We start from the raw sequence: 14,540 nt of genomic DNA on the forward strand, positions 1-14,540 counted from the left end.
TCCTTGATAATATAGAAAATATTTATCTTTAAATAGTATATAATGCTAGCTTTGTACCCAGTGTAAACATACACTACACCGATTGGATTAAGTGTAAATGGAGAAGTGAAGATCGTATACGATAAGAACATAAATAGAACGTTTTGTACTTAATAGAAAAATAGATAACTATTGTGCTTCATTCCAGTTATCACAGATAGTCCCGTGCTTCTCGTGTGTTAAAGTTCAACAACGTAAAATTCAACTGAATTATCATTAGAAGCGATGATTTTTTTAAAAATTTTGGGAAAACAAAATAATGTTTATTTTCAGTAGAATTACACAGAAAACACGTGTAGTGACAGGAAATCATTCTTCACAACCGACTCGGTATATATATATAGGCCTATATATACGTGTAAGGAGCTAATCCTAGCAGATGTTTGCATTTCTATCTTAACCCTTCCCAACTAAAGATAAATAAATAGCAATTTTGGTAAGGAGAAATATATCAAAATATATAAAATTATCTCCTCTAGTGTTTTATCTAGAATATTTTGCAATAGATAGAAGCAAAGACTCCCCTATTTTTAATGCTTTAAAACAATTTTTAGCAATGTCGCAAATTTTGTTAAGTAGGTTAGAAAAATATTAAAGTTCTTCCTGAGTAAGCATAATAAATTTTAATTAACACGAATTTTTTCTAAGTACAGTATAAATATTTAAATAAATAATATTTACTTCTTAAAAACGCTTTAAGATTGGTAATCATAAATACAAAATTAAATGATATATTTCCTGTACTTCTTCTAAGCAATCTTTTATGGTTAAATATTAATTTGCTTTTCTATATATATATTTTCTTCTTTTTGCTCTAGATTCTAATTCAGTAAATCAATAAAACATAGTCTCAGTAATGGAATATAAAAGGTGATTAATTCAATTTTATTCTATAAATAAAACTCATGTTATTACTTTCTATTATTAGAAGTACGAGATTAAAGGGAAACACGTATATTACATATATATATACATATATATATAAGGCAAAGATATCTTTAAAACTGAAAATTAATGCACCACCATCTGTGATGAACACCTGCTTAAGAGGAAAGACCCTAAAGCGCCACGAATCTATTCAAGTAATTTTGTTAGGCTTTCGACCTAGAAGAATTATTCTTTTTCATCTTCTATGTCCTAAATTTTGAATCTAATTGTAGGACAGACTGTGATTTACGACATTTGAGCGAAAGGAAAGAAGTCTTAAACTTTAAAAGGCAAACGATCTGAAAAATATCCGAAAGTGATAAATGGAAAACTTTCCTCCCAAGAAAAACTGTGATAAATCTTTACGAAATTTTGAATTTTTTTTTATTTTATTTTATACAACTCCATTTCTAATGTTAAAGCATTGCATGTATGCATTTTTCACGATTTTATTGTCTAGAATTAACTGTTACTTAATAAGCGAAGGAATAATTTATCCTAAATACTAGATCATGCATAAAGAAGGGAGATGAGAAAAGAGCAGATGGTAAAATGTTGCGGGTCAAAACCGGAGTTCAAGATGTTACGATTTGGGAATGAAAATTTTCCTTGTAAAATTCATCTCGTTAAGTAATATTCAGGAAATTCGAGAAGTCTGGCGAAAATTTAATTAAATGGAAAATGTAGGCCTATCTTCATCTTGCGAAAAAAGATTACGTAATTGGTGATGAAACGTAAAGTCAGTTTAGTCGTGTAATTGTTTAATAATTTAGCAACGTGACTATATATATATATTTTTTAAAATTTGATCATTATTTAAAGTCGTGAGTTATAGACCAAAGCTGTTTTTAATCAAGGCAAAACTATTGAATTGCACGCTAAATCCGAACGTATCTAAATTTCAACACCGGTGGTTCTTTATTCTAATCATCGATATAACGTCATTAAGAAGCAACAAATGTTTTTGTTGTTCATCATTTTCCACATGGAAGAACACGAACATCCTGCACTGTCGTCATCTCTTTCGTGTTGCCTGTTTTGTCACACCCCAACATCCCTCTGTCATCATGACCAATACTCGAACAAAATTATCGGGTTACTAACCTACGTCTTTATTTAAATAATCGTTTAAAACAAAAACTGATTGTTGTCATGATAAAAAAATATACAGCATTTAAAGTATAAATTCGGACTTTCATTTGGTATAAATTCGGACTACGGTTACCGTATTGTATGACGCTACGCCATTAATTGTGTAATTCGGTTTGCATTTAATTTTCCGGTTTATTTAATAAAATTAATGCCTTTTTATCGGTTAATTTACAACCGTTTCCTTCGTTTTTACTTAACCGATCTTACTCAAGCGTGTTAAGACAACGGGAATTGCATTTTAACCGCTTCTCTTCCTTAACTATCTCCTTTCACTTTATAAATCGCTTAACTGTTTTGACAGTCTGGAATGTAAACCTCACGTTCTCTTCTTTTAAAATAATCATTGGATTTCAATAACCTAATGTTACAACATGGCTAAGGTAACTAACTATACGAGGAGGCATCAATTACTGATCTGTGACCAAGATAAGCCATGGAGAAGATGCAGTGAAAAACGTGACGTGGTTAAAGATATTCGTGGTTCCTCTCAAACAGCCCTGGGTAACATCTCAACCCCAGTTGTAATTTGTTGCATATTTTTAAGAGGCCGGTAAACAGTTGTAAAAGATCACCCGTAATTTCATATTTACTCCACAGATGGCGTTCGTGTTTATGATGATAAAATCATCATCATCATCGTCATCATTTTATTAAAAACAATATCTATATTGTTAGGGGGAGAAACTGCTTCGGAGAGAGTAACACGCGAACTTATTACACCTCCGCCATTCTTTTACAGCGGCTGCAAGACTTAAAAATGGGCATAAATTGTTTTTTAATGATAAATTTTACATGTTTTTCGTTTTATTTTTTTAAAAATTTACATCTCTGCAGATAATCTCGAGATGGGCAAACATGTGATAAGGCGAAACCAGGCTATTACGTTTCGCAAAAGCGCGAGATTTCCCTTTTAGGAGATAACGCATTAGTCTATACGAAACTTCTGTCGTTTTTTGCTTTATTAATAATAACCATATCCAATATATTGTTTTTTTTTTCTCTCTCTCTCTCTCGTAATGTATTTCCATTGAAAGGTTTTGAGGTCATTTAATCAAAATTACGAAGCGAAGCAGAACTACGATTTATTAAACCACACCCTACAAAAATGTTATTACCATTATGTAACTAATAAAAATTTTAAAAACATTTAAATCTTTTTAATAAAACTAAATTAGTGTCGGCATTTTTTTATTTTTATATATATATAAGTCGCGGAGTTTCTTTTTCTTCTTTTTCTTTTTTTTTTTTAATGAACAAACCGTTGGTTTTCAGAATGAGGTTCGAGTAAAGTGGGACAAGTGAGTGTAGGAACCAACGTTCGAGACATTCACCCCAACAACAGGTCAGCGTTACGTAAATGGCCTCAGGATAAACGAGTATAGATAATGGGAATAAAACTATTCCTTCTTTTTCCCAAGGATGCAGTTCTGTCTCTCTCTCTCTCTCTCTCTCTCTCTCTGTCTCTCTCTTTCTCTCTTTCTCTCCTTTCTAATAACACCTTGTTAAAATTCCTTCAGTATTGTTTAGTAATTGTGTCAAGAGCACTTTCACTATTTTCTCCTATTTCGATGTATCTTTTTTTAATTATATTTTATTTATTTTTTTTTCCTTTTACTTTATTTCATGTGCATTAGTAATTATTGCTAATTGAGAAGAAAATAATAACGTTATTTTAAACGATAGATGGCACGCTACCCTACAAAGAAAAATTAGAGCTATTGTTCGTAAATGTTTCCTGAATTAATTTTTTTAATGATTTTATTACTCTAAAAAATTAATTAATATTTAACAAAATGCTAATTTTACGTAAACTTATTTTTATAATTTGTACTAAAAAAAAATAAAATAAAAAAATTGATCTATGCAATTCGACCGATTTTAAATTTTATAAATTATTTTAAATAAACGTTTTTTATACGTTTCGTCGAATGAATTCTTTTATTTATTTGCTTATTTTGCAGTTTTTATTATAGTCACGTGATTAAACGCATTACTAATCACGTGACGGAACACTCCATACGATTTATATACGGAAATTTTACGTATAAAGCAAATTTTTTCCAGTCATTCACCCGTTAATATATGGAAAGTTTTTTCTCTTATTTTTATAACCGCTATAAATGTATAAAAATTCCAAATACTTTCAATCTAAATATTTTTTTTTCTGATCGTAAAAAGAAAAAAAAACAAATCATCCAAGTTTTAAAATTTCCTCACCAGATGGAGACATTACGCAACGTCAATTTTTTACAATAAAACACGCGAAATAAATTATTTAACCTCGTAGTAATTATTTAAAAATATATTTAAACGAATGAAAATGCAAATTTTTACATTAGTAAGCCGTCTGACTAAGAAATAACGAGAAAAAGACAGGAAAAAAAAAAAAAATTAGTTAAGTTGGTCGGCTTCTCTAGCAAATGACACCAGTTCCCAAAAAAGGTAGTATGATGCATTCAATGAGAAATCACGTTTAGTAAGGATTCTCTGTAGGTCTCGGACGCCCACAAACTGGACTGTGTGGGCTTCTTTACTTGTGGGCCGATTAAACCTACAGAAAATTCTGTAAAATAATCGCAAAAGATAAAGAAAGATGATATCTGGTAAGGTTTCGAGATGAACGAAAAACTACATCCGTGATAAGATTAGGGGAAAATACCCGTGATACACCCGAAGAAACATAAGAGAATTTTTTAAGACAAAGAAGGATGCAGAAAATACAATAAACAATATAAAACGAGACAATAAACAAGAAAAAAAAATTAGAAAAAAAATAGTAAAAGGAGTTATTTACAAATATTTACATTATGACGGGTCGTGTTTTGCAATAATTCTAAATTAAGATGACCCTAATTAAAATAAACATGACCACAGTTAATAAATGTTTAAAATATTTTAAAAAAATAATAATAATAAAATTTTCTTTAAGTTATTTCTTAAAATAAATTCTTCTTTGTTTATTCAACGATTAAAATTAGAGAAGGAAAATATTCTGGAAGGGAATTTTTGTTATAAATTATGAAATTAAATCATAATTAAAGCTTATATCTAATATATTTTTTAAAGTAAATTACCAGAAAAATTTTGAATTTAATTAGTCGTTTTTCTTTTTTAATATTAAATAATAACTTTTAAAAATTAGCTGCTTAAAATTTTAATATATTTTTTGTCCTGAAATCATCATTATTATTATTATTATTATTTTATATTGTTTTTTTTTTTTTTAAATTATTTTAAAAATGTAGTAATAAAATAAATAAATAAAACCATCCTATCCAAAACATTTCAACAAAAATAATTACTTCTCTTTTTACTTATTGCCCTAAATTGAGTATAGTTACAAATTGCTGGATTGTTATAAATGACTTAATATGGCAATTATTAAAATAACATTAATTATATTTAAAAAAAAACTGTTTACATAATTTAGAAATTATGTAATTCTTATAAATGTAAAAGATAATCCAAAAGCAAAATGTGTACAGTACTGTACATATAATAACCAAATTCCATTATTCTCTTTAACAACTGACAAGACAAATATTCAGTTTACTTATCTGTATACTAATAAATTTCCAGTAAATCACTCAAGAAGGATAAGACTTTATCTAAATTGGATAAATGTCAAGATTACTCAAGGGGGGAGGGAAATACATACTGTAATTTTTTTTTTAGAGAGGAAGATTGAGCTAAAGATAATAAGGATATGTTTATAAGTGAATTTTAAAATATTTTTTTAAAAATAAAAATTAAACTAATAAAGAGATAATCTTACATCTTTAGTTAACCTTGTTGATCTTAACCTTGACATAAATTTATATTTTCTCTTGTTATTATTAATATTAACTTGTTTGCATAATATTATCAATTCAAATACTTGTTAAATATAATTGATGTTAATAAATTAATGATTATTATCTTTTTTATTTATTTAAATTAAATATATTTGTATATATATATATATATATATATATATATATACATGTTAGCATCATTAACATACAATAAAATAATTAACACTGCTTTAAGGAAAACACAATAGAATAATATAGAAAAAAAAATTTGTAAATTTTATATTAGATTAATTTGCAACAAATAATTTCAAGATTAAAAAGTGATAAATATTTTTATAAATTATAAATACTATACAAATAATCATATTTAATTCATATGGCGACCGACAGATGGCGCTACGTTTTTTTTTTGATAATTTATTACTCAGATTTGACGTCATCGTTGCGTGTAAGTGATTTATTTTGCGGAAAAAACGTACTTAAAATCTTTATTTTATAATTAGATAACACGTGTATATTTTATGTACTTTTAAAAAAATATATTGCGTATTGTTAGACGCCATTTTAAACGGGAGAAATGGCGCTAATATCCGCGGGGGACGTTTAAAACAACCGAGTAATAAAGATTTATCTTTAATTATTTTGATTTAAATTATGGGCATAATTAGAAACGGGAGCACAGGATGTCAAGATGTGACGTAGTAATGATGATATACGAGCTGTTATTATTTTGGAAAGGATGTGTGTGTGGCTCCTCTCTTCCCTTTTTCTCCTATCAACGAAAAACGGCAAAAGATGGCGCTCGACGCCAAAATTATCACCATCGGAAGACGAAGCGAATCGATAACATCTGTTTTCCATCCCGAATTGTGTCACGTGACGTCGAGAAAGTTTGTCCGAAAACATCGTGTGACGTCGAGCCAGATACGCGGATGAAAAATACTTTTACTAGAAGGCTCGTGACCGTCTGTCAAGGTCACGCGCTTGAGGTGGGAGTCAGGTGGAAAACCGGATAAACACGATGTATGACGAGCATGCGTCGAAATTTTCGGGTGAAGAGGTACAACACCACAGCAAAAAAAAAAAAAAAATTAATAATTTATTATAATGAATACTACAAACAAAGAATTAATTATAGAAAAAATCAGGTAGGAGAAATTAAATATATCTACTTAACTCTTTTAGTTTTTCCTCCCCATCTTCCCATTCTTCCCTTTAAACGTATTGTTGCTTCTCCTTTAATTCATATTAAACAATAAAACTGGTTACGTGTTTATATTTAAAGCGTAAAATTACAATTAGAGCCGATCTATAGAAGATACACGTGTTCGATTTTTATGTATTTTGTATACATTTCAACACACGTAACCAGTTCTGGTGTTAGAAAACAAAACAAAAAACAAACACGCGCATTGTTCGACAAACAGGTGGACTTTCCATTACAATTTACGCGTCCACCGGGTTTATTGTATCTTTGATAAGTTAATTCGAGAAGCGATGAATGAATTTTTGATTATTTTTCTCTGTCCCCCTCCTTTCAGATGACCAATCAGATAGCAGAATGAACGCGAGGCGTTACGCACTCGTCTATCGCTATGGAAGACTCCGGCTGATCTTCATATACCAATCACCCTTTCTCACGACATTACAAACACCGAAATCTCCGTAAGTAAATATTGAATTTCGCTTGTTGCTATACACTATAACTAGCATACCGGCCTCTCTATATGTTCTTAAAAATTATATAAATGCCTGTAGTCTATATATTAACCTATCAAAATGCTGCAAACATAATCTAAATTGTTTTATATATATATATATTTTAGTGTTTTATAGCAAACGTCTTTTCGATAAGATAATATCTAAAACTACTTGCTTATAAATTTTTACTGTGCGTGAACTAGTTTATAGGGTTCTCTAGAATAATAATAATAATAAAACTATAATTTTTAATGTTTTATAATTGTAAATTAAAGGAAAAGAAACGTTAAGTTTACCTGGAATTAAACTTAATACCCTATTAAAATACTTTAAACTGCGTGCAAAATCGTAATTTTTCGAATTGTTTAAATTATTTAACGGAAGAAATAAAACTTGTAATAGAAAATTTCTAGAATAAAATCCTTTTATTCTAGAAATACTCGTGATTTTAAAACCGCCCGAAGATACTATATTGTAACCCGAACGACAATAATAAAAGTAAAATAAAATATGGATATTGCAAACTAACCCGCAATTTGCATATGTAATAAACTAAAATTTGCAGATTCATTCGTTATAATTAAAACTTTGTTACCCCCGTTTTTCTAGAATTTAATTGCATCTATTATGATTAACAAAGCAAAATATTCGAATTTCACACTACCGAAACGGCTAAGATTACACGCGAAAACTTGGAATTTTGTTGACATTTCCGTAATTTTTAATCGGTATCGGTTCGACAGAACAAATTGTTTCCATACAATTGACGTCAGTGTAACAGATTGGTTCCGTGTGATTGAATGATAAATTTATTCCAGATCAGATGATGACTGGACGTCGGGAATATTTATCCTTTAAATAACGTTTTTGTGATTTATCATCGAGGTTATAAGACATTTTGACATGGAAAATTACATCATGGGTTTAACAAATATTAATTCTACGGCATCAGTAAAAACAAATCTTTAAATTCGCACTTGCCTAAAGATAATTTCTAGCTGATAGTTGTGTTGAAACATTAATATGTTTGTCGTCCAATTATTTAAACGTCAGTAAGAATTATAGCTCGGGAGGTCAAAAGGCACGCAGTAAAACAACATTATTATCTGGTTTAATTTAAACAACAGACATTAATTCGTGGTTTTAAAAAAATTCTCTGGAGAAATGTGGATTTTTCAAAAGGAGGGGGGAGGGAAATCATACAGTTGCATAATTGGAAATTGAGCGCGACGTCGAGTTTTTTACCCCATTTAAAAGACTTCCATTGAAAAAAATCGCAGTTGAATGGACAATGAAGTGGACGAAATTAAACAATGAGTGCATAAATCATCTCATCTGCCTTCCTGTTTAAAAACTATTTAGTAGATTTAACATTTAGTCACTATACAATGCACAAAATTAAACGCTGGTATAGAAAGGTGTCAAGGTTTCAAACAAAAGTGCAAATTCCAACAATCGAAATTATTGTTAATCTATTATTCTTGTTTCCCATCATTTTTTGCGTGGAAGGGACCTTGAAAAAAAGGCATTAAATTTTTTCTTTTTTCTTCCTTTCCTTTCTTTTCCTACCTTTCCGTAAACAATAGACTGTTTGATAGAAGTGCGCTTCGGAGAATGTATTGTGATTTTACACGTAAAAATCTAATGAAATTTTATAGTTAATAGAAATCTTAAGTTGGCAGCTAAAGAACGGGGTTATGTTTCGAAACTACGTTTTTAATTATTATGTAACCTTCGAAATAACGTTATTTACTTAAAATTCTAACACCTACGGCTACTTTACCCCCTTTTTTTTATGTAGATGAATTTTATCAGATTTAAATGTGTTAAACTAATATTTATTTTGAAAGAAAAAAGGGTTTTGCACACTTTCTCCCCTTATTTTTAATGTGAAAATTGAATGATGCATAAAGCAATTGAGTTAAATGAGGATGTACTGTACATTAGAATGTAACGTGCTAATAAAAGCGGAATAATTCTGCCTTTGTATTGTATAACACTTTTAATGAATGAATTTTTTTTCTCCAGAAATTTATTTATTTAAACGTATTTTTTTCCGTGCAGAGAACTGTTCCACATTTTTACTATGAAGTAAAAATGAGCAGCAAACCGACAAACAGGTATTTTGGCGGGGAAAATGGAGCTCCTTGGCAAGAACTTCTTCCAAATGGTGTTCGTAATGTTGGTGACGTAGATGCCTCGTCTTGCACTCCACTGGATGATCAATCTCCGACATCGATCAATCCCCCATCTTTAGGAAGCAAAGATGAAAACTCCATGGTTAGATATCAACAGACAAAAATAATACCGGGAAGAATACGAAAACGTGTGGTGCTGAAAAATGGCGTGGTTAATTTATCTAAAGCTCATTTATCCAAGAGAAGTCAACGCTACTTGCAAGATATCTTCACTACTTTAGTAGATATCAAATGGAGATGGAATCTGTTGGTATTTGCAATGGGCTTTATTCTTAGTTGGCTTAGTTTTGCCCTCATCTGGTGGCTCATCTGTATGGCTCACGGTGATCTGGATCCCGTGGATGACAATTGGAAACCTTGCGTAGAAAGTTTAAATTCTTTTACGTCCGCTTTCTTATTTTCAGTCGAAACACAACATACTATTGGATACGGTTCCAGATACACTACGGAAGAATGCCCCGAAGCTATCTTTATTATGGCTATACAGTCCGTGACTGGTGTTATGATCCAATGTTTTATGGCAGGTATTGTGTTTGCTAAATTATCCAGACCTAAAAAACGCTCCCAGACATTAATGTTCAGTCGTTACGCGACAATATGTTTAAGAGATGGCAAACTCTGCTTGACTTTCAGAGTTGGAGACATGAGAAAATCACACATTATAGGTGCAACTGTAAGTGCTCAGTTAATCCGAAGGAAAACGACAGCCGAGGGAGAAATCATACCGTATTATCAGACAAGTTTAGATTTGAAGTTTGACGAGGGTGCAGATCGTGTCTTTCTGATTTGGCCGGCTACTATTGTACATCAAATCGACAGCAACAGCCCTTTTTACGCTCTCTCTGCGGAAGACATGTTGAGAGAGAGATACGAAATTGTAGTCATTTTAGAAGGAACCATTGAGTCCACCGGTCAGTCGATTCAAGCCAGATCTTCATACCTCCCAAACGAAATTCTCTGGGGTCATCGTTTCGAACAGGTTGTAAGTTTTCGTAAAGAAACAGGAGAATACTTAGTTGATTATAGTAAATTCAATAGTACTCAAGAAGTGGAGACTCCTCTTTGCAGTGCCAAAATGTGTTATGAATACCAAAGAATGGTTAATGATATTCCTAGAATCTTGCAAAGTCCAAGTTCGGCTAGACCGATAAGAAGATGCCTTTCTAACATTGAACAACATCAGCGTGGAATTACATTAGATGGCGAAGAACCTTTCATTGATGAATGTTAAATTAATTCATAAAACAAAGCTCGATGCGTTACAAATCAATTTTTGATAGACTATAATTTTAAAAATACCATATTATTCCGAATACAGTACCACCTTTTTTCGAAATATCTACTTCTAAGAGTCGTAGCCTACTATGCGCAAGTTCTAATTGGCATATAAAATTACCCTTATACGTAGTGTTATTGCAACACCGTCGTTAAAAGTCTGTTTTACTCTGCGGTATTTCTTTTACGTAGTTTTTACACAAGAAAAATTGGCAAACATGGGTCGTGTTGAAAAACGAAGCTCAACATCTCGGCAGCTAAACAAGGGAATAAGAAATCATTCGACTCAGTTTCAAAAGCATGATTCTGCGATATGTCCAGCAGTGACGTAGCGAACATAACTGGCGCCCCTCTCCCCCCTCCAGAAACACATATAGTTTGTCTTGGAGACCATTTGGGCGCCCCTCTGCGAGTGGCGCCCGGTGCATGATACACCCCCTCGCTACGCCACTGATGCCCAGAATCAATAATTGTGAGGCAGCGCGAAAATTCGGGACGGGCGACGGAGGCAAACATGCAGCACTATTTTGTAAGCCAGGGATGGCGAACCTTTTTGAGTCCGCGTGCCATATTGTAAGCATACTTAGCTTTAAAGATGTTAATGAGTGCCAATGTCTTAGACTTCGAATAATGATAATAAAGAAATTAAATGAATACGCTTTAATTCGAATAAATGTAAAAAATCTGATTGAAAAAAAAAGATGATCAGGTGATAAACAGAAAGAATGATTGAAAAAGACAGAAATCATATGATACATTACGTGCCACTTTGTGCACGCGTGCCATAGGTTCGCCATCCCTGTTGTAGGCGATTCTACAGATGTAAAAATAAAGGCTGCATTATATTCGGTTGTCCCTTTATACGAAGCACACCTTGAAACTTGGGGTTGTATATTCGGAACAATACGGTCTTTTTTTAAAACTCTTTCTGCCCTGTGGGCACTAAGAGGGCCCTTTTTTTAGCAAGCCCATTATGGATTTGACCAGGGCAGAGACCGGATCCTCATTCGATCTCAGATCTTACAGAGATTAACCGCTCTGTCATCCGGAACAATACGATATATTACACATTTGAGATAGCTGTTAAAGGCTTAATTTAAATTTTTATAGTAGTAGTAGTACGTAATTTATATTCTTTTATGCTTTTATCTGCTTCAAGCGAATTGTAACAGTCATTATTTTGTGTGTATATAACCAAAAAATAACAATCATTAGTTTACAAATATCAATTCATATTAATTACTATAAAAATAAGACCTTATCATAAAAGAAATTCTTTGCTTATAATGGTAAATGTATTTAAAGTCAGTTTGTAATTTCATATCAATTAAAAGTATAAATATTTTTTGAAAGTTTTTCAATGTTTTTAATGCATAAAAACAATCCCCATTCAAAATATGAATTCGTGTAAAATACTATTATTTTATGTATTGTCATCAAAAAGGAAGATGTCAAAATCACAGGTGGATCAGAGATTTTGCAATAAGATGACTAAGCTTCTTTTTTATCCAATGGTCTTTCGAAATTATTTTTGGATCGTACTGTATATATCAATTGTTAAACTATATATTTATTTACATTAAAATTCTCAACTAGAATATGATGATAATTGTATTTCTTGTATGCATATTTTCGAATTACAGAATAGATATATTCAATCCAATTCATTTTTAATCGCTGTTTCAAGGATACACGACTTCAATTCATTGTTAAAAAATTTTATTTGATACTCTTGTCCTGTATCATATTTTCTTATTGAAACTGAATTCCATTATTATATTAATAATTAAATAATCCATTTTTATTTGCAAGCATGAATCACTACTAAACGACCATAAATTAGTGTATTCAAAGTAATCTAGCTCTTAACAATATACTTATGAAGACTTGTTTATATACAGGATGCAGTTCATTAAGAATGACAGCTGTTCCATTAAAATTTCCTGATGGAAAATATTTGTTTCCTTAGATTATTTTTTATGATTATGTCTTCCAAATTTGTCTAATTTGTTTTCATTTTATATCGCTCCAAGGTATACAGATTTACGAAAACTAAAAGTGCTATTCCTCAATAACATTTCCTCTGAAAACAATATTTCTTTTAACATATTAAAAAAAAATACATAGAAAATCTTATTTATACCTTACAAAAAAACATCTTTTTATAAACAAGGTGACCTTGAATTAAATTAAAAGGTAACAGATGTTTGTCTTGAAGTTTACCTCAACTGATCCTCAAACATTTCAAGGACTTAAGGCATTTTAGTAATGTATTTTTGTTTAAATATCATTGTATTTTTAAAAATTTTAAGAGCAAAGTATTAAAATTAATCAATGCAAATATATTAAGCTTAATACTGCCAAAATCAATTATTATTATTAATATTATTATTATTATTTGGATGAATCAAGCTGAAAATTGATTAAATTTATTATAGCTAAACTAATCCAAAGTTATTAAAAATTAGAACACTTAAGAAATTCAACACTTAGAGTTAAAATAACACAATATAGATGTTTTCTCCATCTAAGATTATTTGATGACACATATAAACTCTTATCAAATGTTAAACTATAATTATAGTTACAATACAAACTTCTGTATTTTTAATACATTAATTAATTATATATATATATATAAACAACTCAAAATCAAATAAATTTCTGTGTTTACTGTTATACTATAAATTAATTATGGAATAATTGAATACAAAAATACAAAAGAATAATTGTGGTATGCAATTAAGAATTAAAGCATCAATGTATAGAATTTTGCAACTTCCTTTTTATTTCAAACAACTTAATCTCTAAACAATTTACAATAAGATTATGTAATTTAATCTATTCCATTATATATAACTATCAAGTTACAATTTATTACTTTTATTCTACACTTTTTGAGAATTTGCTTTCTCCAAATCTTCCAATGAATGTGGCCAAAATGTTGGATTCTTTGGATTTAAGACGTATTGTGGGAAAGCATCATAAAAATCTTCCATGGTCATCTCTTCAAATGGTATTATTGCTTTCAGAGAATCAAGCTGAAATAAAATGTTCATAAGTCAATGATATTTTATTAAAAAAGTGTCATTAAGAAGATTTTTTTTGATAAAAGAATCTGACTAACAGTAATAAAAATTCACTTATTTAAATACTGTATATTTCTGCAGATAAGACGAGGTATAAATTTTTGTCGAAGTTTTATAGTTTTAGCATATATCTGTCCTATGAGACGACCCCCAAACTATCAATGGCCTATGAATTTAGTTTAGATCGGTGATCATCATTTGGATAATAATACTGTATAGCATATACGGAATTATGTCCTATTCGTATTTTTTTGAATGAACAAATTTTATTTTCTGCCTCGCTATTGTTGCAAACGTTCGCACCGATTCGGGCATTCGGGTAATGACCTTGACTATTCACAAAAATGTCGTATGGGTTATTCTAT

General features: G+C 30.3%; 2 protein-coding genes across 2 annotated transcripts in view; one reads left to right on the forward strand and one right to left on the reverse strand.

Moving 5' to 3' along the window:
• Positions 1 to 7,319: 7,319 nt before the first annotated feature.
• Positions 7,320 to 11,363, forward strand: LOC136987708 (ATP-sensitive inward rectifier potassium channel 12-like). The gene is made up of 3 exons (XM_067285477.1): positions 7,320 to 7,339; positions 7,454 to 7,577; positions 9,678 to 11,363. The coding sequence occupies exon 3, from the start codon at positions 9,711 to 9,713 to the stop codon at positions 11,040 to 11,042; it is 1,332 nt and encodes a 443-aa protein (XP_067141578.1). The 5' UTR covers positions 7,320 to 7,339; positions 7,454 to 7,577; positions 9,678 to 9,710; the 3' UTR covers positions 11,043 to 11,363.
• A 2,488-nt stretch (positions 11,364 to 13,851) lies between these two features.
• LOC136987722 (ATP synthase subunit d, mitochondrial-like) overlaps positions 13,852 to 14,540 on the reverse strand; it is a 34,064-nt gene continuing 33,375 nt past the window's right edge. The window contains exon 5 of the mRNA XM_067285489.1: positions 13,852 to 14,127. Within this exon, the coding sequence (XP_067141590.1) occupies positions 13,975 to 14,127 (153 nt within the window). The 3' untranslated portion in view covers positions 13,852 to 13,974. The remainder of the gene's footprint in view (positions 14,128 to 14,540) is intronic.

The sequence above is a fragment of the Centruroides vittatus genome, unplaced genomic scaffold, assembly GCF_030686945.1.
Source record: "Centruroides vittatus isolate TY-2023 unplaced genomic scaffold, ASM3068694v2 scaffold_2569, whole genome shotgun sequence".
Lineage (NCBI taxonomy): Eukaryota > Metazoa > Arthropoda > Arachnida > Scorpiones > Buthidae > Centruroides > Centruroides vittatus.

Excerpts from the sequence above, each read along its gene's own strand:
- LOC136987708 (XM_067285477.1), top strand. The coding sequence starts at position 9,711 with ATGAGCAGCAAACCGACAAACAGGTATTTTGGCGGGGAAAATGGAGCT.